The 25,577-nt window shown below is 36.2% G+C and overlaps 1 protein-coding gene across 1 annotated transcript; it reads left to right on the top strand.

Moving 5' to 3' along the window:
- The first annotated feature begins 13,554 nt into the window (after positions 1–13,554).
- Positions 13,555–21,831, top strand: LOC131013332 (probable serine/threonine-protein kinase At1g54610). The gene is made up of 8 exons (XM_057941404.1): positions 13,555–14,632; positions 17,269–17,553; positions 17,669–17,986; positions 18,525–18,752; positions 20,100–20,200; positions 20,448–20,559; positions 20,684–21,136; positions 21,396–21,831. Exons 1-8 carry the CDS (start codon positions 14,216–14,218, stop codon positions 21,600–21,602), a joined length of 2,121 nt encoding a protein of 706 aa, XP_057797387.1. The 5' UTR covers positions 13,555–14,215; the 3' UTR covers positions 21,603–21,831.
- Positions 21,832–25,577: the final 3,746 nt, after the last annotated feature.

Raw genomic sequence — 25,577 nt, forward strand, 5'->3', positions numbered from 1 at the left:
CCTTCCGTCTTCCCGATAACAAATCCCTTGAAGGCCCCTCCAACTTACAGGAGAACAGTATTGTTCTATGGGAGCAACAAGCAGTGGCAGCCGGCAGGGCTGCGCTTACCCCCACCCTCATTCCTCGTAGAAATCTGTAACTACTTTCGTATTCCCTTTTATCAGCTCACCCCTTCAGCTCTGCGAAGAGCATTCTTCTTCCATATTCTGTTAAGATACCATGGCTACCAAGATACAGCAGAGCTATTCTGCCAAACCCAAATCCTAAAGAAAACCAACACCCATTACAGCTTTTCCACCAACAAGAAGTTTAAAACCATCTTTATGAGCAAACTACCCTCTTCCGATAAATTTTTTGTAAATAAATATTGTATAGTTTCCACAGATAAAGGAACATGGCGTGCCTTTGCCGAGGTCACTGATGTGATCTGGCACCCAGAAAGGCACAACCGGTCGCTCTGCTCTCTTCCTTTCCCTTCCGACCATGACCTAGACATTTTTGACCGACTCAACTCCCTTCATTCTTCCAAGCCCTTCCCCTCCAGGCGCTTGGTAGAAAATAACTCAGCCCTGGCGGCAAACGGGCTGTTCTCCCATTTCCCCAATTCAAAGATAGGTAAGGAAACTATTTTTTGCTTATCTCCCATTTGTTCTGTTGTTGTTGTTTATGTGTGCGTAATGATAAGATATGCCCAATGCTGACTCGGTTTTTCTTGTCTCATAAATGGATTGGATGGCAGACTGTGAAGGTCTCCTTCCAGCCCCGACGACCGAGGACGCAGCCAGGGCTGGGACACCCAGGGATGACACTCCTCGGGATGCTCCCTCCGAAGCTGACACGTCCAAGACGGTCAATGATACTCAGGAGTTCGGGGGCCCGACGGAGATCCCTTCCTCCATTGACATCCCCATGACTGAGGGCGTATCCTCAATCCCAATTTCCCATACGCCTTTCCACCCCGGTCCTCGCCGTCCCAGCCCAGTTTTGGAGCAAATCACCCATATATCCACCGTCCACACAGGGCTGTGGGACGAGGATGAAAATGAGCCGGTTGAATAGTAGTGCACACTGCAAATCTTGCACTAAATCATCCTCTTCTTGCAGCTTATCCAAAAACTCCTGCTCATGGCAGCCCCATCTTGCAAGTTATTGAGGAATTCCTGCACGATCTTGTCCTCATCCTGCAACTGATTAAGAAATTCTTGCACAATACAGTCCTCGTCCACAACATCAAACATCTCAACATAAGAGCGATTTTGCAATAAGGGAGTAGGAGTAGTAGATTTCTTATTAAAAGCTGAGAATGTTATTGATCTACCTAACCCCGCCATACTCAAAGTTCCAGTTCTCACGTCAATGCGAGTATAGGTGGTGGCCATAAAAAGTCGGCCAAGCAAAAACAAGATGCCCATTCTCTCCTCTAATCCCTTGGTCTCTAATCCCTCTCACTACAACTTCCACATCATCAACAAGGCCCCGTGGGCTACTAATAGAGCCATCAACTAGCTCTATTTTCATATCAGTTCTCTTCAACTCCTTACTGCCCAACTTCTCAAAAATATCAAGCGGCATCAAATTGACCGCCACGCCCAAATCAAGCATTCCCAAAACTTCTTCAAACCCACCCAAGCCAATGTTAAAAATAAAGCTACTTGGATCTCCTTGCTTTGGTGGTGGTTGATATGGGGCAACAATGACGGGTGGCAGTGGCTCACTGGGGCATTGGATAACCTTGATAGCTTCCACAGTTTTGCTTCTCCATTTCCCCGTGGTGTCCGTCCCCGAGGTCATTGGGGCATCTTTCTTAACTATTGCCACAACATGAGCTTGGTGTGGCTGTTGGCCCTGATTGGGAAACTTTCCAGTTGGATGTTGTTGCTGCAGCTGATTCAGAGCCCCCGTTAGGTGCCCAACTTTGGTCGTGAGGCGATTAATGGTAGCACTCTGAGCCTCCATCGACTGTTTGCTAGCTTGCATAAATGCTTGCATTTTATCCTCAAATTAGGGTCCCGGGGGTTGGTACTGCTGCTGATGGGGATCAAAATTATTCTGCTGCATGAATCCCTGATTGCACTACTGAGGAGGAAAGTCTGATTGGGACATGGGGCGCTGCTGTTGGTTCTGAAATCCCATCGGCTGCTGGAATTGGCAGAATTGGGAATTCTGCCCAATCCTTGCATGCTGGAATTGGCAGAATTGGGAATTCTGCCCAATCCTTGCATGTGATTTTGGTGTTGCCCCCCTGAATACCCTTGTGCAGCGAAGACTTCTACTTCTCCTTCATAAGGACGCTCGCCCATCCTATGACACCCGTTGGCTCCATGGCCATAATCACCACAAATGCCACAACTCTCGGCATTCGGCTGGCGGGTAGGAGGGGCTTCTTCTTTGCTCATCTTCAACTGTTGCAGCTCTCTCATCATGTCAGCCATCTGCTTCTGGAGCTCACAACTGGGTGCCACTAAACTAGCCTCTACTTTTCTCCCACGAACTATCTTTTGTTGAGAACTCTCAGCTAGAGTTTGGAAGATCTAGTTAACTTCTGCGGCCGTCTTCCTTGCAATGTTGCCCCTTGCAGTGCTATCCACCATAAATTGGGCTGTCTTAAGCAACCTATCATAGAAGAATTGGCTCAACATAACAGGAACCAACTAATGTTGTGGGCACTGGCGGAGGAGCTCTTGAAATCTTTCCCAAGTCTCATGAAAAGGCTCATCGGCTCCTTTGATGAAGTTCATGATTTGAGTTCGAATCTCCTGGGTTTTGTGATTTGGATAAAACTTCAGCATGAACTTCTCACATGCCTCCCCCCCAAGTAGTTATGGAGTTTGGCGGCAAGGACAATAGCCATATCCGTGCCCGGTCTTTCAAGGCGTAAGGGAAGCATTTGAGCTTCAACTGATCTTCTGTGAGTTCCAAAAGCGAAAAGGTCTGCACCTGGGTGTAGAAATCCCGGATGAACTTCAGGGCATCTCATTAGGCAGCCCGTAAAAGAGGGGAATCATGTTTGAATCATTGGGCTTCAAGTTGTAGTTCCTGACTGCAGTAGGGAGCACTATAGCTGAGTTCTTGGCCTCAATGACAGGCCGGGCAAAATCTTTCATGTACTATACATTTCTTCCTACCATTCCTTCAACTTCAAAACTAATGGAAAGAAACTCGGTATCCTTGTCCCAGGTTACTAGCACCTCACGTGCACGGTGGATGTTATCAAAGTAGAGTGCCAAATTCCTGTTAGGGTGGGTGTTTTCTCTTGTATGCTCTGGTTTGTAACTTAACTGATTTCTCATCAGTTTTCAGAAATGAAATGAACTTTCTTTGATCTCAACCTGAAGACAATACCTTTTTTGTCCAGGCTCTGATTACTAATTTTCAGTTATGTATTCGTTTTGTTCATTTGAACTGTTGTGTTTCCTCTGTATGCAAGTTACTATTCCCCATGTTTAGTAACTTGATTTTTAAAGTTCAGTCTTTTCTTGTCTTAGAACTGATGTATGGTTTTAGCATCATCAAAAAGGGAAAAATTGTTGGGAACTTAATGAAATATCCTAATCCTAGTTTTGATGATACCAAAATCCTTGGGTTTTCCTTATAATAGACTAGAACTGTTCGAACTCAGGTGTTAGAGTTTTTTTTCTAGTTTAGATAGTGTTCTGAAGACTGAAGATGCCGCTGATGTAACGATTTAAGGCAGAGTCAAATACTGATATTTGACTGAACAGTTGAAGAATCATTCACGAACTGATTGCTTAATGCAGGCCACGTGGATTCAGCGGACTGATACTAAAGTCAACTATCAGTTAACATTCTTCCTCGGACTGAACCTCCAAAGTTAAAAGGAAGACACGCACTCCCAAGTTCAGCCGCATTAAATGCAGAGATTTAGAGGATCGTCATTTCTCTGCAGAGCCTTCCTTTTTGGTGATTACCTTTTCAAAGATGTCCTATCTCCTGCTCCTTAGTAGCCGTTCTCACCAAACAAGGAACCTCGAAGATTGAAGCCTCAACAAAGTTCAAATCTATCTCCAACGGATGAATTCTTGAAGACCTTCTTAGCCAACGGATCTATTCAAGACCTCTCCTATAAATAGAGCTCGAGGATCACTTCAATTTTCACCGATTCAAATACATAAACTGAAACGCTGCCGAATTCGTTACTCAGCAATTCAAAGCCATCCAAAGTTGAATCGAATAAGAGAATCTCAAAGCCAAAAATCAGTCACTACTGATTATACACATTCTCTTAGAACTTAGGCAAATATTGTATATGCAAAGCCTAGGTATAACTGATTACAGAGAGGAGTTCAGATCTTAGTCTTTGTGGAAAGACATAGTTTTGTCTCAGTGAAGCTAAGAGTGAGAAATTCAACCAGTGTGTTGGTACCAAAGATTGGATCTTTGGTTGTTTAGGTTTGCTGTGCACCCGTAAGCACAAGTCCAGTGAAGTTTGTCAGTGTGATCAACTGACCGTGAATGTAGGAATTGGATTCCGAACCACGTAAAAATCACTTTGTCGTTTATCGCTTCCAGTATTTACTTTTTTATCTATGCACAAACCTTTCGTTAACTGAAACTGATTAACTGCAAAGTGAAACATAAATCTTGACAACGTGATTAATCACTAAGGCTATTTCAAAGTAAAGTTTTCCGCTGACAGTGTTAGTAGTCTAACTGATAAATCTTCGGATAGTCAGTAAGATTCATAACACTCCTCTGTTTTACAAACCTGACTGAAGCCTAAGCATATCAGGTAAAGTCTCGGACTTAACTGATAACTCCTTACTGAAGAGATATTCAGTATCAGTCAGCAACCGAAGTTTCTCTAAAACTCTTTTAACTGTTAAAGGTTGTGTTGGTTTGTTTTTAAGTGTTTTCGATTAAAATAGCCTATAAGTATATCCCCCCCCCTCCATATACCTATTCGAGACCTTCCGGGATCCAACACTTGTTATATTCACTCATATACTTAACTTAAGGATAATCGTTTTATTTAAAACTATATAATCTATGAAAATATTTTTCATTATTATTATTACTATTATTATTATGCTTGTCTTTTAATAGAAAATATATGAAATGACCCCAAAAAAAATTGTTTATTATTTATATTATGCTTGTCTTTTAATAAAAAAATGTCTAAAATATACGAAATGTTCAAAACAAAATTTGTAATGTATTGAAACTAATTTGTAATATATTAAATCTATATAATCTATGAAAATATTGTTCGTTATTATTACTATTATGCTCGTATTTTAGTAAAAAATGCCTTAAATATACGGAATGCCCAAAAAAAAATTCTCGGGGACGGCCCGAACCCCTGTACAAGGTTAACCCCCCTCGAACTTAATTCCTAGCTCCGTCCCTGGGGGAGGACTAGGGTATAAACACTTCTTAACATATAAAATATGAATTAGACAAAATGTACTGTGAATTATATGCTGAACACGTATGAATTGGATGTGTAAATGGATGAATTATATTTTTTTTGCTACCTATGAGATTGGAACTCGGGACCATGAATTCATCCAACAAGGTGATGAATCAATCGTACTTTTTGATGATCTAAGGGCTGAAAATGGTTCCTATTTTATATTCTAAAATGTGTTTTTATTTTAGCCCACCCATATATATATATATATATATATACATATATATATATATATATATGAGATAATAAAATTGAATTTGTAAATATTTATTCATCTTTATTTAATATTTAAATATTAACATATTAATTGTCAATATAATATAAATAATAAGAACATTATTGTATAATAGTCAATTGAAAATTTATTAGACAATATTAATAAAGAATTATTGAATATTTGTGAGTAAATGACATTATTGTAAACTTTTCTAATTTTTAGTTTATATATATATATATATATATATATATATATATATAATACTCCCTCCGTTCCATGAAGCATGACACACTTCTTTTCGGCACGAGAATTAAGAAATTGGTATTTTGTGTGTTAAGTGTGGTAGGTGAAAAAGTGAAAATGTGAATAAAGGGTAAATTTTTTGCCATTTTAAGAAACGTGTCATGCTTCGTGGGACGGAGGGAGTAGATATAATTTCAAATTAAAACAATTATTTGGAGATAATTTTTATTTTTAAATGACACTTATTCGAAGACACTACAGATAACGAATGAAATAAATCAAGTAAGTGGGACCAATTGTGAATGCTACTAAACCTGAGTTGATGGGCCCTACTCATTTGTTTCTTTGTCTAGAGAAAGACATGACATGATCCATAAATTTTCATGCATGCATAAATAATATAATTATAACCATAAACCTTTCAACATGAATTGACCCAGAACAGCTTTCAATTGCTTTAAATTGATGCGTAAATTTGAGAAATCTCCAATTAAACACTAGAATATATATAAAAAATTTAGGTAATTTGTATCGTGAATGAAATTTGTATTAAACCGATAATTTAAAATCAAAACACTCCGATTGAAATGATAATCTTGCAGTATTACTTTAGGTAATTAATTTTATATGAACCACACAAATGTTAGAGAAATCATTAATTGGAATGCATAATCTAAACTTGAGTGATTCAATAGGCATTAATGTCTCAAAGCAATAAATTCTTAAAAACTCGTAGAGTGAGGGGAGGCCCCCCCACCCCCACCACCCCACCCCAAGATTATGAAGTTTGGAAAGTTGTTGGCGACAATTGTAAAAATATTGGTAAAGATCTCACCTAACCATATTTATGGAAAGTACTATTTCAACTCAAATCACTAACCATGGTTGGGTAAAGTAGCTCGCCTTTTTCCTGCATAGATTAGAGTATATATTAAAAAATAAAAGTGAAATAAATAAAAATTGAAACTCTATGCTCACGCACCTCGAACCTACGTGGCTTGCAGGCCACCGTTGGATTATTAGTCGAGATCTTTAATTAATCGTACGATTTTTGCTTATAAGTGCTAATCATCAACCCGTGGTTATTTTTTGGCAATTGATATGTTAATTGTAACAATTTTGTTTCGGGGTTATTTGTCATTAAATCTCGTGATATCATGATCGTGCCGTTTTTCAAATAGTAGTTTGCAATCTTATTGAAAATTTTATTATAATACTACTATAATGTATGTTCTTATAAGAAATTCAAGTTCAATATTTTAGAAAAATGTTATGGTGAGAAACTAAGAAAAAGTTTACTGCAATATACGAATTAATTATTTGAAAAATACAAATGCATGTTCTTATAAAACGGGAGAAGCATCAAATAGCCCCTATCATATAACCTCTAGCATATTTATCTCCTCATTTTTTTAATTTTAGACGGTTAGCTCCTTAACATCTCTTAAGAAGTGCAAAATCCTCCCTATTATTGACAGACACTTAACTCCGTCTAATATTTTTTATTTTTTTATAATCTACTCCCTTCGTCTCGTTATTAATGGCCTGTTTCTTTTCGGCACAGGTATAAATGAGAGTTATATTAGAAGAAAAGTTGTATGACCCACATGTTTAATGTTATTATTAATGAATCTTAAATATGGTTAATAAAGGAGACCTTTGTTCCTCCAAAAACCTGCCGTCGGTGAGGCCGCTGCCTTTCCTTCGCCTTTCGCCTTGTCTGTCCTTGTCAAAACTCCCTCCACCCCTACACACCATCATTCGAACAACCAATAAAGAAATTCACTACATCATTTCCCCTAGATTCAAGAAGTGTTCAAAAGAATTCAAAAAAATTCTGCAAATTCCGCCGACTGAATGCAGTGATGCCACCGCTGCTCATATCGCCGCCTGAATTCAGAGACGTTGTCGCCTGAAACCCCTTTCCGTCCTGCTCTCTCTCTCTCTTCCCCTTACTCTGTAAAGCAACGAGTGGCGCAACAACGAGCCCTAATTTTTGGAAGCGGAACCAGTGAGGATTCTTCGTCCAAATCAAAGAAATTATTCATCTCGTCTTCATCAGTGAGGCAGAACCAACAGAACTTGCAGAGAGGGGGGGAAGAGGGAAGCAAATCGTGACGAAAGGAAATGAAGAGGGAAGGAAGGCGGGAGAGAAGGTGAGGGTGGAGGCAGTGAGAGAGAGAGCCGAGAGTCTTTAGAATTTTAGCGTTAAATGTATTTTTGGCTTTTTGTATTATAATTAGTGAGAGTTAATTGAACCTTAATCTATATATAATATAAAAGAGGAGTTTGTTTACCTCCAATTTTTCTCTCTCCCATAAACTTTCCCTCCAAATTTTCTATCTTTTTTTTTTTTAATTCTTTTTAAAAAATCATTAATTTCTATTATAAAAATAATGCTCAAAATGGATGTTAAATTAAAAATTGTGAAAAGATCTTTAATTTGATATAAAAATTACAAAAAATAAATTTGAGATTATTAAGTTATGATCGATTAAAATATTAAAATTAATTTTTGTTCGCTCTCATTTATCTATAATGTTGAATCAGAACCGATCACCTATCCACCGTGGACAAGTATAACGTGCCCACCATTGATGTGACAATTTTAATTAGGAAAGAGAATTAATAAATCTTACTCTAATTAAAATTATCTTACTATAATTACAATTGCCACATCATGGTGGGCACATTATGCATGCCCACGGTGGGTAGGTAATCGTTTCTGAATGTTGAATATCATACTCTATTTTCATTGTATTTTCGTTTATTGGCGACAAACATAAGCATATGTCATTTTTTTCCTTATAAAAGAAGCTTACATGATTTTTAATTATAATTGTTTAAACTACAGTCATTTTTAATGTAATTAAGGGAGGAGGAAATTTGTATTAATTTTAATATGAATTTGTAAATAAAATTTTAGTTATATATCTTAAAATTAGAATTTAAAATATTATATTTATTTATTTAAGGGATAATTGCGTGAAAATACACAAACTTTGCCAAAAATCCATATTTGACTTGAAGTTAGGATTTTACATTTTAATACACCAACTTTCGTTGTTGTCCAAATTTGACACGACTTAATTCTTAAAATTTTAAAAAACAACCTCTTTTTGTAAATAATTATACAAAGACCCACTTATGTTATTATTTGGGACATTTAAACCAAAACAAGATATTTTCTTATGATGTTTTCTTTTAATTTTTGATCCACGCCTAAAATGGTTTAAAAGAAAACATCATAAGGAAATATCTTATTTTGGTTTAAATGTCCTAAATTATAACATAAGTGGGTCTTTGTATAATTATTTACAAAAATGGGTTGTTTTTTGAATTTTTAAGAATTAGGTCGTGTCAAATTTGGACAACAACGAAAGTTGGTGTATTAAAATGTAAAATCCTAACTTCGCGTCAAATATGGATTTTTGGCAAAGTTTGTGTATTTAGGTGCAATTTTCCCTTTATTTAATTATGTGTACAAATTATTTATTTATTTATATAAAAATTTAATAATATACGATTTGGAATTTTACGAGCCAAAATTATTATATTAAATGACGGCTGTTAATTTAGTTATATTGATGTTTTAGTGTAATCGTAGCCCGTGCATCCGTGCGATGCACGGGAGAGCGTACTAGTTATATCTAAAATAGAAAAACAGACCATGAATATTGGGACAACCCAAAAAGGAAAACATGCCATTAATAATGGGGCGAAGGGAGTATTTCTCAAGCAAGTCCCACTCTATTCATCAATGTATTAGGAAGACTGAACTTCCTTTATTCAATATTTTTAATGAATTTTCATTTTATTTGATATAATCCGAAAATATTGTCTCAAGCTTTGTAGAAGCAGGCAAGTTTTTATTTTCATTTTTTATTACTTCATTTAGTTATATTGTTTTTCATTGGGTTTCACTGAATTTTGCTATGTTAAAGAAGAAAATTTTCATTTTTTTTCTTTAATTTATTTCTACGTGCATTTGATTAACATGGATGCTAATAATTTGAGCATTTGATATCTAGCTCCAAGATTCATGTGTGTTATTTAGTAGATTCAAACTATTCAATCATGGGTTATAAAATGTTTTGCTTATACAATGACTGTTAGTAAGAATATAATCACTCAGTTAAAATTTTAAGAACTATGAATCTTAAGCGTATTTTGCTCTTCTTATTTCTCAATTGACAGTTTATATCCGTAAAGTGGGACCCGCTTGAGAAATTGCAAAATAAAAAGAATGAAAAATATTGAACGAAGTTAAGTGTCCGTCAAAAATATGAGAGATTTTACACTTCTTAGTAGACGTTGAAGGGCTAACAACCCAAAATAAAACGATGGGGGATGAATGTGTTAGAGAGTTTAGAGTTATATGATAGGGGTTATTTCCTACTTTCCCCTCTAAGAAATTCAAATTTAATATCTTAGGAAAATATTAAATACTCTCTTAAAATATGACCAATATCTTATCATGAGATTCATTTACTAAATACTAATCAGAAATTCAAATTTAGTATCTTAGGAAAATATTAATGACTCTCTTAAAATATGACCAATATCTTATCATGAGATTCATTTAATAAATACTAATCACAATTATGTGTTGCTTGTACTGTTTTAAGGCAAAATGACTAGACTAATAGATAGCTTTATTAGACATCAACCTTTAACTGGAATGAGAAGGCCAAGTTTTGAGGGTGAAAATCTGAACTTAATAGATTCGTTATTTATACAACAAATATAATAATAATAATAATCATAATGATAAATGGATCTACTCAATAATGACATATTAGACTAAATTTGTACTTTCACAACACAAGTAAAAATTCTATAAATCTATCTACTTGACTCGTTCTCAAATTGTCTCAAGGGGCACGACTCATATGACTTGTATCAAATTTAATATCAAACTAAAATTTTGAACACTTAAAAAAAAATACAAAAATTTGGGTACAATCAGGTGTATCGTACAATCGGATTGACCTGCATTCAAAATAGTACCCCCTTTATCAATTCGTGTCTTAATTTTCATTTTTGTCCGTCCACCAATTCGTATCCTACCCAATTTTAGTAACTATTTTTTTAACAAGTAGATCACCTTTTCTTAAAAATCGTGCCTTTTTCTCAACTCAACAAATAAATAAGTACATTTTTTCTTAAAATTCGTGCTCCTCCTCCTAAGACATTAATTGATGGACGGAGGGAGTATTATTTATAAGGTTCGGGTCAGGATACGGATTTGAATTAGAATGCGGGTCAAAATCTAAATGAGAGTGCAATTCGGTTATACGATACACCAAGTTGTACCCAAGACGGCCACCTCTTAAAAAAATAAGGTGCGATAAATTTACGAAAGTTGGCACCGAATGCTAAGCTTCATTGTGCAAGGCACATTAGTTCGATGTTAATATTTTCATTACACTATCATATTTCAAGTGTTCGAATTTCGATATAGTTTTAAATATGGTACAACTTAAATAGATTAGATTTGAAATTGAATTTATAAGGATTGAAACAATTTTGGTAATGGGTCTAAAATTAGAATAAGAAATATATATTATTTAATATTTTTTTTGACTTGGGGGAGTTGGGGAAGGGGAGCAGTGTGGTTTGAATCCAGGACCTCACTTTTCATATATTATTTAATATGAAAAGGATGGATGGTGATCATTAAATTCTAAATCTTATTATTAACACATAACCACTTGAATATGGGCATTACAACAAGATATTTCCCTTTAACCTTAGAGAAAAGAAGGATGCCTTAAAATGAAAAATTCTTTCAAAAATATAAAATAAGAATTATTTTTGGTATTTTTTAAAATATAAAATAAGAATTATTTTTAATTTTAGATCATCAATATCTACTATTGATTCACCACTTTGTTCAATAAATTCAAGACATTGAATTCAAATCTCATAAAAAAATAAAAATTTTATTTTTCAAATTTCAGAAGTTCACACAACAAATTCAGACGTATTCTACATAGAATTCAGATATTTACACAAGATTTTTCAAATATTACATCTCAATCATTAAATTATGAATATATCAATAATGTAAATCTATCCTATTTTACATTCGATGTTTAATTTTTAAAATTCAGATATATTCTACATAGAATTCAAATATTTACACAAGACTTTCAAAATATTACATCAATCATTAAATTATGAATATATGAATAATGTAAATCTGTCCTATTTTATATTCCAAGTTTAATTTTTAAAATTCAGGCGTATTCTACATATAATTCAGACATTTACACACGATTTTCTATATATTAAATATCAATCATTAGATTATGAATATATCAATGACGTAAATTTGTCCATATTTTATATGAGTAAAATTTTGAAGTAGCCAAAATGAAGCATAAAACACAATTTATGGCCACACATTGAAAAAATACAAAATTTGGCCATTTTTATTGATTTGGGCGTTTTTACCCTTAATGAGGCAGACCGGGTAGGATCAGGCACGCGGGTCGCGTGCCAAGTCGGGTTAGACACTTATTATGCACTATTAGTGCCATAAGTGCCAAGATTTTACTTTGGTTTTATTTTGGATTTTCGTTGGCACTTATGGCACTAATAGTGCCATAAGTGCCAACGTGCCAACGAAAATCCAAAATAAAACCAAGTAAAATAGTCATTTTGGCAAAATAGTGCCATAAGTGCCAACGGAAATTCAAAATAAAATCAAGTAAAATGGTCATTTGGGCACTTATGGCACTAATAGTGCCATAAGTGCCATACGTGCAGCACAAATACAGAAACAACAACATCATTTAAACCCTAAATGAAATATCTAAACCCTAAATGGATAATCTAAACCCTAAATGGAACATCTAAACCCCAAATGGATAATCTAAACCCTAAATGGAATATCTAAACCCTAAGGGGAAGTGTGCACTTATGGCACTAATAGTGCCATACATGCAGCACAAATGCAGATCAGATCAGATTTGTCGATGGCTGAAATTGAAGGAGGCGGAGATCAGATCTGCCGATGGAGGAAGCGGTGCAACGATCAGATCAGATCCACCGCTGCTTCATCAGATCAGATCCGCCGCCGCCGCCTCATCCTCTGCCACCTGACCAGTCTCTCCTCCACGCTGCCGATTTCAGAGGATCGGATCTCTTCCACCGCCGCCGCCTCATCCTCTACTCCGACGAATTCTGCCCAAGCGGCGCTCTGGAGAGAGAGAGAGAGAGAGGATCTCCTCCACCGCCGCCGCCTCATCCTCTATTCCGACGAATTCTGCCCAAGCGGCGCGCTGGAAAGAGAGAGAGGGAGATGAGAAAGAGAGAGGAGAGAGCGGCAGCCGCTGCCCGCTGGAGAGAGAGAGAGGAAAGAGAGAGAAGGGTAGAATAGTCATGACATACAAAAAAATGACCAAAATTTATGTTTTTTCAAATGGTGGACAAAATTTGATGTTGTATGTTGAATAGGGCCATCCGGCCCTATTGTTTCATTTTTTATATTCTAAGAGTGATTTACAACCTAATCAATCCGTATGCAAAAATATCATATTTGAATTTGTGACTATACAAACTTTTAAAATATTTATTTTATCTTATTTAAAAAAAGAAAAGAAAAGAAAAGAAAATTAGTTTTTCTTAAAACTTAAAAAGGGAAAGTGGTGGACGTGATATACACGAGGTGTAGTAGAGCGTGGTTGTGAGGAAGACCTGTGAAGGAGAAATGGAGAATGTCTATAACGGAAGACCACCTTGGGCTGCTGATTTATGCGTGTGTGTGTGTGAGAGAGAGAGGAGCTCAATAAAAAACAGCTGCTCAACCGTTAGAAAAGAATATATAAATACGCCATAAATCTGCTGCACATACACTTCTGCAAAAAAATTAAAAGAATTATTAAAGGATTATAACCCTCTGTTATCCCTCTCTCCGCGACCAGTTTTTTACCCGTGCCCTAGATCCACCCCTTTCGATCCACAAATTGCTCGAACTATCTACTTCAGCTCGTGCGCCATTCTTGATTTCAGGTAAAATTCGCCCAACCCATTTCAGTTTTCTTCGGAAATCTCGAATTTGTTTGAGTAAAAATGCGTTCTTGAGATTTACTGGACGGAAAGTTCGTTTCTTGGGGATTTCTGTGTGTTTTGTTGAGGAATTGCGGTGGAGGGCTTATCGGTTGAGTTAAATCTCGGGTTGAAATTAGTTTCTTGGGGGAATGCCTGATTGTTTTGGAGCAATGGAAGAGGAGGAGTTCTTGATGAAGTGAAAAGGGAAACAAACAAATAATATAATCTGGTTTTTTGGGGTGAATTGCGGTGTTTGTGGCATATAATGGGCTGTGTTTGTGGTAAGCCCTATGCCCTTGATGATAATAAGGATAGCCCTGAGGAGAGGTTGTCGAGTAAAGCAACGTCAGAGTTGCGGGCCTCAAGGTCCGTGTCGTCAAGGAGAGAGGAGAGTTACTCGGTGAAGGATCGGTTGGATAATGGTGGCAATGAGGAGAGGGTCACATTGATAGATAAACAAATCAATGGTTCAGCTAGATTGCAAGGGGAGAGTTTTGAGAGAAAGAGGGAGAAGGCGGAGTATACTTCGGCCGGCCTCCATCCGAGGGCGGGCTTGGTGCCTAGAGCAACTGAAGGGGAACAGGTCGCGGCTGGATGGCCGCCTTGGTTGGCAGCGGTGGCTGGTGAGGCTATTAAAGGATGGGTGCCGAGGAGGGCAGATTCCTTTGAAAAGCTGGATAAGGTATGGTTTTTCATCGTCTTCATCATTGGCATTGTTTCTGTGGTAGTGTATAATGGTATTGTGTGCTTTTAGTGTGTTTCTTTTATCCATATGGTGCGTTCGGGATGTCATTACTTTTCCTTTGTCAAGCTTGCAACAGTTTTTGTGACTAAAATAAAATGAGATGCCAAATTCATGGAAACTTGAATGAAGGCCGATTAATTGATTTACCTAGCATTTGCAGTACAATGGTGAAGGTCCTCTTGGTATGGTTATCTGAAGGCCATCAACATTTTGCCAATAGATTGACATTGCATTAATTTTATGCTATTCCAGTGTTAGATAATAAATAAATTCAAAAAATTCAGATTACAACTGAACTGTATAAATTTGTTTAGGTTTTCTCTAGGGGTATTTACAATGTTACAAGGGTAGCCAGAGCAGACGTAAATATGTAGAGATGATCAATATACACATAATCTTCTTAATGAGGCAGGCTGATCTAAATTGTTTTCTGACCAAAACTTCAGTGTGGATTATATTAAAAGCTTGAAAGACATCCTATACTATATTACTACATTATTATGAACAGTTAGCAAGTTTTAACATTTTTTAAGTGTGATTGATCACAGCATGCCAAGTGAAATGAAATATTAACAGGTTATTCTATTTACACATTTGCAAAACATGATGTCAAACTATTATCATTTGAAAAACACAGGCTGATATTGTATCCTTAGTCGTATTGCTGACAAAAATACTGGAATGGGATTTCTCAGTCATACAACTTCCGATGATATAAACAGTCAAACTGGCTTGTAACTTTCTTTAACAGAGAAGATGGTCTCTGTCTCTGTTTCAGAGAAGAAACCACCCAATTTCATTGTTTGTCCTAGTTATCTCTTATCTGTTCCCTTGCATCCTGCCACTAATTTTGCTTGGTGCTTTATGTATATGTTTACTTTTGCCTATGTATGGGCTATATCTTTGATTCTCCTGCTTCACTTTGACCTTCTCAAGTACTCTTTGTTGCTATACTTTCATTGTTTGACCAGTTTATATAATGTGTACTTCCTGCATTAATATGTCTTCTTTAGGCAACCAGGCAATTAACATTTTTCTTGAACACCAATGTAATAAAGAATATGGAAACTCTATCATTTGTGATCAACAGGTTCAGAAAAATCGAATGGATATTTCACTTAGTGTATTGTTCCACAAGCTTCATATATCTAGTTTCCATTTTAGATTGCATGCTTTACATCGCATTTTTTGAACAATCAGTCACATGCTGGTTTTTTAGTTCCAACATGATAACAAATGAACAAGTTAGTTAAATTATCACTTAATGTCAACGACCCAATGCTGGCTTGTTTTAGGTGCAATTAATAATATTATGGGCCATTTGGGCAGGTTGGATGAGTCTTGTGTTGTTAAGAAAAGGCTAGGTAAAATATGAGGTGAGTAAACAGTTTGCACATTTTAAGCAGTAAATCTGTACTTGATTGAAATTGAAAATGGTACTGGTTACCTAGATCTAGAATATTCTGCCTCTCCTAGAACCGTTATACCATTGGTATCTTCAAGAACGCTCCTAGGAGGAAGATCAGATATCTTTTAGAAGTTGGCGATGATTGATTGAAACCACTGATCTTAAATTAGTAAAACCCCAATTCGGGCATTGGAGTGGTGATTATAAACATGCCATATATATCGCTGCTAGCACTGTCAGGTCCAAGCCTATTCTTAGTGTTCAAGAGGATCTGAGTGGATGATATGAAGATTGCTGGTGTGTTTTATATTACATCTATACTTGAAGGGTGTGTTCACTTTGATTGTAAATTTATCATAAGAAAAGGAGGGATACAATTTTTTTTTTCTCTCTCTTTAAATCCCTCTTTTCTTATCCCTCATTTTCTGTAAAAAAGAATTTCACCAATTCTTATTTCTCCTTTTTCATTTCAAGGAGGGATGATATTATCACACCAATACCTCATGATAATATTATCCTTCCTTGGAGTGAAAAGGAGGAATAAGAAAGGGTGAAATTCTTCTTTATAGAAGATGAGGCATGAGGGATAAGAAAGAAGGGATTTAAAGGATGATTTTTTTCCCCCCCTCATTTTCTTGTGATAAATTTACAACCAAAGTGAACGCACCCAAAGACTTGATAGAAAATATACATTACCCTGGTTTGACCCTCGATCTATCAAAATCCAAGATAACCAAACTTAGAATCGTGCAATACAAAAATTGACCCAAATTTCCAGCATTAATTGTTACTTAGACTTAGTACAAGGTCTCTTACCACTGATGGTTTCTCGTAGTTGCACATCACATGGACTTTTGAATCCATTGTCACAATGCAATGAAAATATAGGTGATTATTTGCTTAATTACTTAGTTGAAGTAGGATATCCACAGACCTAAATGCATGTTACCAGTTACCTTACCCCAGGTGTTATTTTCAATTTTTCATGAAAGGTTTAAAGTGCTTTGAGGCCATGCCATCTTCTGTTTGTGATTTTTTCAAAGAAGAGTTGTTATATCTTTCTCGTGTGAAGCAGATTTGATTTGTATGCTGATATATTTTTCATCAGTATCATTAATTTGGTAATCCTTATATTTTCTTTTTGTGCTTCTGTTCTGTTCTTTAGATTGGTCAAGGTACTTACAGTAATGTTTACCGAGCCCGTGATCTTGATGAAGGGAAAATTGTTGCTTTGAAGAAAGTAAGGTTTGATAACCTGGAGCCTGAAAGTGTTCGTTTTATGGCAAGGGAAATTCATATCTTGCGTAGGCTCAACCACCCAAATGTAATCAAATTGGAAGGTCTAGTAACATCACGGATGTCTTGCAGCTTGTACCTTGTTTTTGAGTATATGGAGCATGATTTGGCTGGACTTGCATCTCACCCTGGCCTTAAGTTTACTGAACCTCAGGTAGCTAAAATTGTTTTTCAATTACCTGTCAGTTCGATTCAATTGTTGCACCTGATTTTAAGCTGAGATTCCAGGTTAAATAAATGATGCAAGTATTCTTTCCCCACTACTTCAGGTTAAGTGCTACATGAAACAACTTCTGCGGGGACTCGATCACTGTCATAGTTGTGGCGTGCTTCATCGAGACATAAAAGGTTCCAACCTTTTAATTGACAATAGCGGCATTCTCAAGATTGCCGACTTTGGCCTGGCTAGTTTTTATGATCCTCATCATAGTCAACCTCTCACCAGCCGTGTTGTGACTCTGTGGTACCGGCCACCCGAACTTCTGCTTGGTGCAACGTATTACGGTACTGCTGTCGATTTATGGAGCACAGGTTGCATACTTGCGGAGTTATATGCCGGAAAGCCTATAATGCCCGGAAGAACAGAGGTATCCTATTATTATTATCTCTTTTCTTCCCATTCTCTTTTAAAGGAGCATCGATAATGGCTCCCCATTTCCTCAACGTGGTGACTCAAACCCCCCACCTAATGGTTGGAGGGGAAGTGTCTTATCAATTGAGCCGCGCTTCATTGCCCTATCTATTGCCTTGTCGTCAAATTTCTTCCCTATAAATCATGGCTCTCTGCCTGAGACTTTTGTTTGTGTGTATATGTCTATTACATCTATGTTTAATTCTCACTTTCTTGTTTCTCATATATTTACTTGCTAGATGTGTTTCTGAATTGAAAAGTGAAACAATGGAAGCAGAGATCGCTTCATCTTCCTTTCCAAAGAATTTCAAGAGTATTTAATATGAATTTGCAATCTTGATTTTCTGTAGGTTGAGCAGTTGCTTTCTTGTTTCTCATATATTTACTTGCTATATGTGTTTCTGAATTGAAAAGTGAAACAATGGAAGCAGAGATCGCTTCATCTTCCTTTCCAAAGAATTTCAAGAGTAATTTGCAATCTTGATTTTCTGTAGGTTGAGCAGTTGCATAAAATTTTCAAACTTTGTGGATCACCTTCAGAGGAGTATTGGAGGAAATCAAAGTTGCCTCATGCAACGATTTTCAAGCCCCAGCAGCCTTACAAGCGACGGGTTGTTGAAACATTTAAAGATTTTCCCGCGCCAGCATTAGCACTTATAGAGATTTTGCTATCCATAGATCCTGCAGATCGTGGATCTGCATCATCTGCTTTGAAGAGTGAGGTACAGACATCATTTGGTTTTTCTTCAGAACTAGCATTTGCACCCCGTGCATTGCACGGGAAATATTTTTATATTTCTAAATTTATATAAAATTGATAACAACTCAATATCACATTTATACATATAATAAAAAAAAATTAACTTTAACTAATTAAATATATTTTATTGAATATTGAAAAAAAAAAGAATCCACAATAATAAAAAAATTGATATTATGTAAATAAAAAAAATAAGTTAAAAAATTAAAAATTTAAACAATTAAAAAATTATTCAAAAAAAATGAGAGGAGAGATAATTTTTAAAAATTTTAATTTTTAAATAAATATAAATTTTATATTATAAATAAAATATATCAAATTAAAGTTCTTATCACAATCTTTAATTTAATATGCATATTAAATATTTTATAATTAAACGAATTTCAAAAATTTTGAAAGGAACAAACAAAGAAATAAAAAGATAAAGAAAAAGAAAATAAAACCCTTTTTATAGATTCTAGAACTGTAAATAAACGTTTGTTAGAAATGTGAGTTAGTTGACTTAAATATTTTAATATTTTATTTTAAATTATGAATCGTAAAAAAAAGTTTACAAAATTAAAAAATAATGAAAAATGAATTAAAGAATAGATTTAGTAAAAAAAAGATGAGAGAGGAGAGAGAAATTTTTAAAATTTTAATATTTAAACTAATATAATTTTTACATTTTAAATCTTATATTTACATAAACTATATCAAATTAAAGCTCTTATCGTGATCTTTAATTTGATAGGCATATTGAATATTTTATAATTAATCGAATTTCATAATTTTAGAAATAAATAAAACAAAAAAATAAGAAGTTAAAGAAAAGAAAATAAAAAGAATAAATAGAGTTTATAAATAAATCTTCAATTTTGTCTTAACTACAAAATCGCCATTCAATTTTCAAATTGATTTGAAATCAATTTCTAATTGAAAACTGCTGTTTTAATATAGTATAGATGTGTTTTTCATATTTATTGATTCGAAGACTTTTATCTACCTGGTTCATACTTTCAGCCAGTAATGCCCTTGTACATGTGATTTTAATCTTATGCCACTGCATATATGAGAAGATTAATATTTATTTCCTGCTCGTCTTTTCCCCTCGAGCAGGCAAAGCACTTACGCCCTCTCTGCCTAATGTATGAAAGACGGAAATATTCTTCTCCCCACAACCTTGCATATATTATTTAACGAGCCTACCTCTTACAATGTACTCTTAATCTTCCTAGGATTTACTGGATTTTCATAATTTGGGAGGGTTTCTCACTCTCTAGATTTACCAAAAATTGAAGAATTTATATTGTTCCTGCCCTTCTCACAGTTCTTCACAACGAGGCCGCATCCTTGTGAACCTTCGAGTTTGCCAAAGTATCCTCCCAGCAAAGAGTTTGACGCTAAAGTACGGGAGGAAGAAGCAAGGAGGTCAACTTTTAACCCTACATATATTTACATGCAATCTTGTGATTTAGATGCTCAACCAGTTATGATTAAACTAGCATATCTTTAAGTACTAGCGCTGTTTGCCTAAGCAAGGAGGTTTACTTTTAACCCTACATATATCTACATGCAATCCTGTGATTTAGATGCTCAACCAGTTATGATTAAACTAGCATATCTTTAAGTACTAGCGCTGTTTGCCTAAGCATACCTCGATGGGTGAAATTTGCAGAGTGGCAGCTGGAAGCAAAGGTCAACGGTATGACTTTGAAAGGAGAGGATCGAGAGAATCTCGTGCAGTTCCAGCTCCTGATGCCAATGCTGAATTGATCTCCTCTATGCAGGTAACTATTTTCATAACATGTAGAGAAATGGAATTTCGTATTTTGATGCTTGGAAGAGTGGTAATGCTCGTGTTTACGGTCAATTAGGGCCTAGCGATTGCTAACTGTTTGTGCTTGGTTGTAGAAACGACACGGTCAGCCCAACTCCAAGAGCAGGAGTGAGATGTTCAGTTCTCATCCTGAAGAAGTGGCTTCTGGTTTTCCAATCGATCCACCTAGACCATCGCAATCCGTGGAGGAAGCAAATAATGATCCCCAGGGAAATGTCCACAAGAGGGCATCCCATTCCGGGCCTTTGGTAAACCGGGCTGCCTGGACGAAGGCTGGAAAGAACATCGAAGATGCTCCGAGGAATCTTGGCGTGGCCGACTTATCAGCCATGTCGGGTTTGGTAGCTGCTAGGAGGAGCATGTTGTCTGAAGAGCACAGAGAGAGATCTTATTCTCACCACGAAGTACCAAAGCTCATCGCCAGGTTTCCAGGTTCATTCAAAGAGGCCTCACATTCGATGACGAGGCAAGACCTAAAGAACAATGGTCAACATGAAGATGATAAAGCAAGCAACAATTCTGTTCCTGTAAGTAAAACTACATGTTGCAGCAATATCTATTAGTACTATTATAAAGTGTCTACATTTATGAAATTTGATATACCTATAACAACCTTAGTTCAGTTTATAAGGGTAAATTTAGTAATTTATATATATTATTCATTTTGGTATAATTAACATAAGAATTCATTTGTGTCTAAAATTCTTCAGCATTTGTGATAAAAATGAACTATTTTGATAATATCCATAGTATATAATATTTAGTTGAATTCATAACTTTATGCAGCTGGGTAAAGGGCCAAGGGGGAACAAGATCCACTACTCGGGGCCGTTGCTCGTCCCCTCGGGCAAAGTGGACCAGGTGTTGAAGGATCACGACCGCCAAATCCAAGAGGCGGTGAGACGGGCACGCCTCGACAAGGAGAGGATGCGGAAACTGCAGGTCGAAGGGAACCAGCTATCGATGAACACGCTATTCGTTTCGGGCCGATGATTCTTTGATGATTAGTGTCTTGTTTTTTGTGTTGTATGTGGGAGGAGAATTGTTGTATAGGGACTCTAGAATTAGGTTGCGGGGGCCAACGCAGTAGAGTTTAACAGGAATTCTCACTCGTATCAATCTGTATTTTTATCAGAAAATGCAATTCCTCATAATATGGGGGCATGTAGACTTCATCATCAATTTGAATACATATAATATATATATTCTGTTTCTGTGTAAACTCTTCTTCACTACATCCACTCTTCTCAATCTTTCAATGCTATTTCTAAATACCTAAACTTTGTTCAAATTCGAGCCACGAGCATATAAGCTCTTTCAAAGTGTTTGGTAAATAAACTCTTATAGAATTTATAAACTTTAAAAATAAGCTCTAAGAGCTTATAAGCTCCTCAAAAAATAAGTTCATTTACCCGAACTTATTTCTCATTATCTTATAAGCAACAATCATTTTACAAAAATAACTCAATTATGATTATTTATTTTAAGGGTTAATTACATCAAAATACACGAACTCTAGTCATTTTTCCATTTTGCACATGAACTTTGAAATTTACAAATTTAATCATGAACTTTGCAAGTGTCAATTTTTTCTTAAAATTGAATTTCTCTCAATTAGATGCTGATGTGGATCCTATGTGGCCGTCGGAAGTGTACCACTTAGAACGACGTCGTTTTTTTAGGGGTAAACGACGTCGTTTTGTCTCAATTGATGAAATTAGGTTTAAATTTCAATTTCAAAAGCCCCAATCTCTCCATCTTCAAGCCCTAAATCAAATAGAGACTCCGCCTGCTTCACACTCGAACCCTTCCCATTTCAATCCTGATCACTAATTTCTTAGCACCAAATACTGCAACTAACACGGTGCAATTGTAGCAAATAATCAGTAATCGAGTATCGTATCCACATGGACTGAAAAATCGAAATCACCTTAGCTATCTCCTAAACAGACTATAACAGTAGACAGACAACAGAAAGTAAGGAGGATTTAACTAGAACTAAACTCAAATAGTAGCAAATAAAAGCACGTAGAAGAATCAAATAAGGAAAAACAGCTGATCATAGGGTAGTAAGTTCATTAATTAAATCTACGCAATTAATCTATTAATCCTATGTACCAGTTTAATCCAGTTATGATGAGAAATCACTTAATTAATCAATTACTCTCGCTAGAGTAGCAACGATCGTAGATTAGTAAATTCTCTATCTCCGTTAGGTCTCAAGAAAATCTACTAACTCTCAATAGCTCCTAAGAATAGCTCCATATGATCCACCTATCTCCGCTAGGTCTCAAGGTTAAAATCATATCATACATTCCTGAATCCGCTAAACAGTTATCTCCGCTAGGTCTCAAACCGAATAGCTACACATGCAAACTATTGGCCAAATAATTCACAAGAAATTAAGCACCAGGAATTATGAATCATAAACTGGAAGGCACAAAGGTATTAACAAATAAATCACATAAATTCAATCAACTATTTACAAACCCTAGAATCAACTAAAGGGAACTAGCCAGACATAACAAAATAAAACATAAACATGATTAAAAGAACGCAATTGTAAAAACGAATTATATAAAAACCGAAGGAAAACTGAAGTAGCGGCTTGAATCTTCAATCTTGATCCAAGCCTTGAAAACTAGAAAACAATAAAATTCTAAAGCTAGAAAACTGAAATATGAATGCTCGGGTTCGGGGGGTTGTCAATAGGTCAAAAGAGGACCTATTTATAGATTTCAGATTTCCTTCGGATCACCATAGAAGTTGCCATGCAAAGTAGAATTCTAAAGGTAATAGAATCGTGTGAAATAAGGCAACTCTCCAGCTGGATGCGCGCTCTGGAAAATACTCCTACTCTCGCCGAATTCGCAGCTCTCGCCAGAGGAATTGTGATTTCTCTGGTCTCGCCAGAGGAACGGCTATCGCGCCAGAGGAATGGATGATTTCTCTGACCTCGCCAGAGAAATGGGTCGCCAGCGGAATGGTGATTTCTCTAGCTTCTCGATTCTGCTGTAATGGACATTGCGATTCCGCTGTAATGGCTTCTCTCCCCTCTGCTCTGACTTATTTCTCTGCTCTGACTCTCACTTGGCTGCTCTGATGATGACTTCGCTACACTGACTTCTTGATTTCGCTGACTCCAGAGAAATGGTGATTTCTCTGGCGATTGATTCCGCTGCACTGGAGACTTGAGGTCTTTGATTTCTCTGACTCCAGAGGAATGATGATTTCTCTGCTCTGGAGACTTCGGTTCCTCTGCTCTGGAGACCAGAACACCTAGAAAACGTCAAATTCATCCAAAATTCTCCAAAACTGCATTCTTCCATCTCGAAAGCCTAAATCTCCTGCAAAGCATAAAATACACCATAAACGCACTAATTTTCAGAAGATTATCTTAAAACATGCACATACAAACCCTTAAAAATAGAGTAAATTAAGCATAAATCAAATCCCCACAACAAACCGCATCGCCGAAAACCTCAAATTCCTTTTTGATATCAACTAATTCATATCCCAGCGATTCGAAATCGACCACTTCTTCTCACAAATCAGCCATATCTGCCCCGCCTTCTTCCATTAACCAACCGCTGAGAGCCTCAAAATCAAGATACGAATTGAAAAACGACGAGGGGAAGTCATCCTGCTCTGGAAGGAAGATGTCGTTTGCTTTCTTGGGATCCGATGAAGATTGGTCCATGTCCTCCTCTGCTTTTGCTCCTTCAACAACGGGATTCTGCAAGAAACCAACCATTTTCAGCAGCAGAAGACTGTGGGGGTTCTTGAGGCCGATAATTTCATAGCTTTTGTGATATAGGAGACGTGAATTATATTTATACATGCGATTTTGAAGATGGAAAATCAGCGAGAATGCTGTGTTTGGGACTCTACTGTTGCTCCTTCAACAGCGGGACTCTACAATAAAATTACATTCATAATTCCCAACTCCGGTGGGTCTGATTATAGCCGTGGCGTAGAACGGGTCGATGATTTGGTGGCCTTTGTAGGATTTGAAATTCTCGAGCTCCAGTCGGATTATTTTCCCGGTAACATCGGGATTTGATGGCATTGTTGAAAATTCTGGTGGGAATGAAAGCCCTAGAATTTGAAAGATTGGGAGTTCTATTCGGAGTAAGAATTGGGGTTTTTTTAGATGACCACTCTCAAAACGACGTCATTTTGCATTGCCAGCTACAATGACACGTGTTACATACGCGTGGCATCTACAATGACACGTCGGCTTTCCGGCTGCCGAAATTCAATTTTAAGGAAAAATTGAAACACTTGCAAAGTTCATGATTAAAATTGTAAATTTCAAAGTTCATGTGCCATTATGAAAAAGTGACTAAAGTTCGTGTATTTTGATGCAATTAATCCTTATTTTAATCATATATCATTCTAATTTAATCTCTTTTAGATTTTTGTTCTCTAACTAGAAATTCTCTCTCTAGCTTATAAACTCTATTATCAAACACTTTGACAACTTATAAGTTCTTGAAACATCTTATAAGCTCAAAAAACTCTTTAAAATAAGTTTAGCCAAACACCCTGTTCGTAGTAGTAAAATTAGTTCAAAGTCTGGTTTAGACTATGTAAAGTTTAGGATATAGTTTGTGAATTTGAGAGCAATTCTCGAGCTTGCGACGACATTTTGTTACCCAAATCTGGCAGACAAGCACATATTCTTCAGCGGAGAACTCCTCTTGAACGTAGATTAAGGCTCCCACAGCTCCCTTCGACCAGAACATGGTGCCCTCTAAGATTAAGGCTTGTAGGGATCCAAACAAACTTTTTTTTTTGATAAATAATTCCAAACAAACTTACTCCACCATTTCATATTCCTCGAACTAGAGGGGTGTGTTTAGGCATCTAGATCAAGACACATAGGGACTATATATAACTTTTTTGTTAACATGATACTAGTAATAATTTAGACTTCTCTTGAAATCGCGTAAAAATTTAGGCGTC

This window comes from Salvia miltiorrhiza, chromosome 2, assembly GCF_028751815.1.
Source record: "Salvia miltiorrhiza cultivar Shanhuang (shh) chromosome 2, IMPLAD_Smil_shh, whole genome shotgun sequence".
Classification (NCBI taxonomy): domain Eukaryota; kingdom Viridiplantae; phylum Streptophyta; class Magnoliopsida; order Lamiales; family Lamiaceae; genus Salvia; species Salvia miltiorrhiza.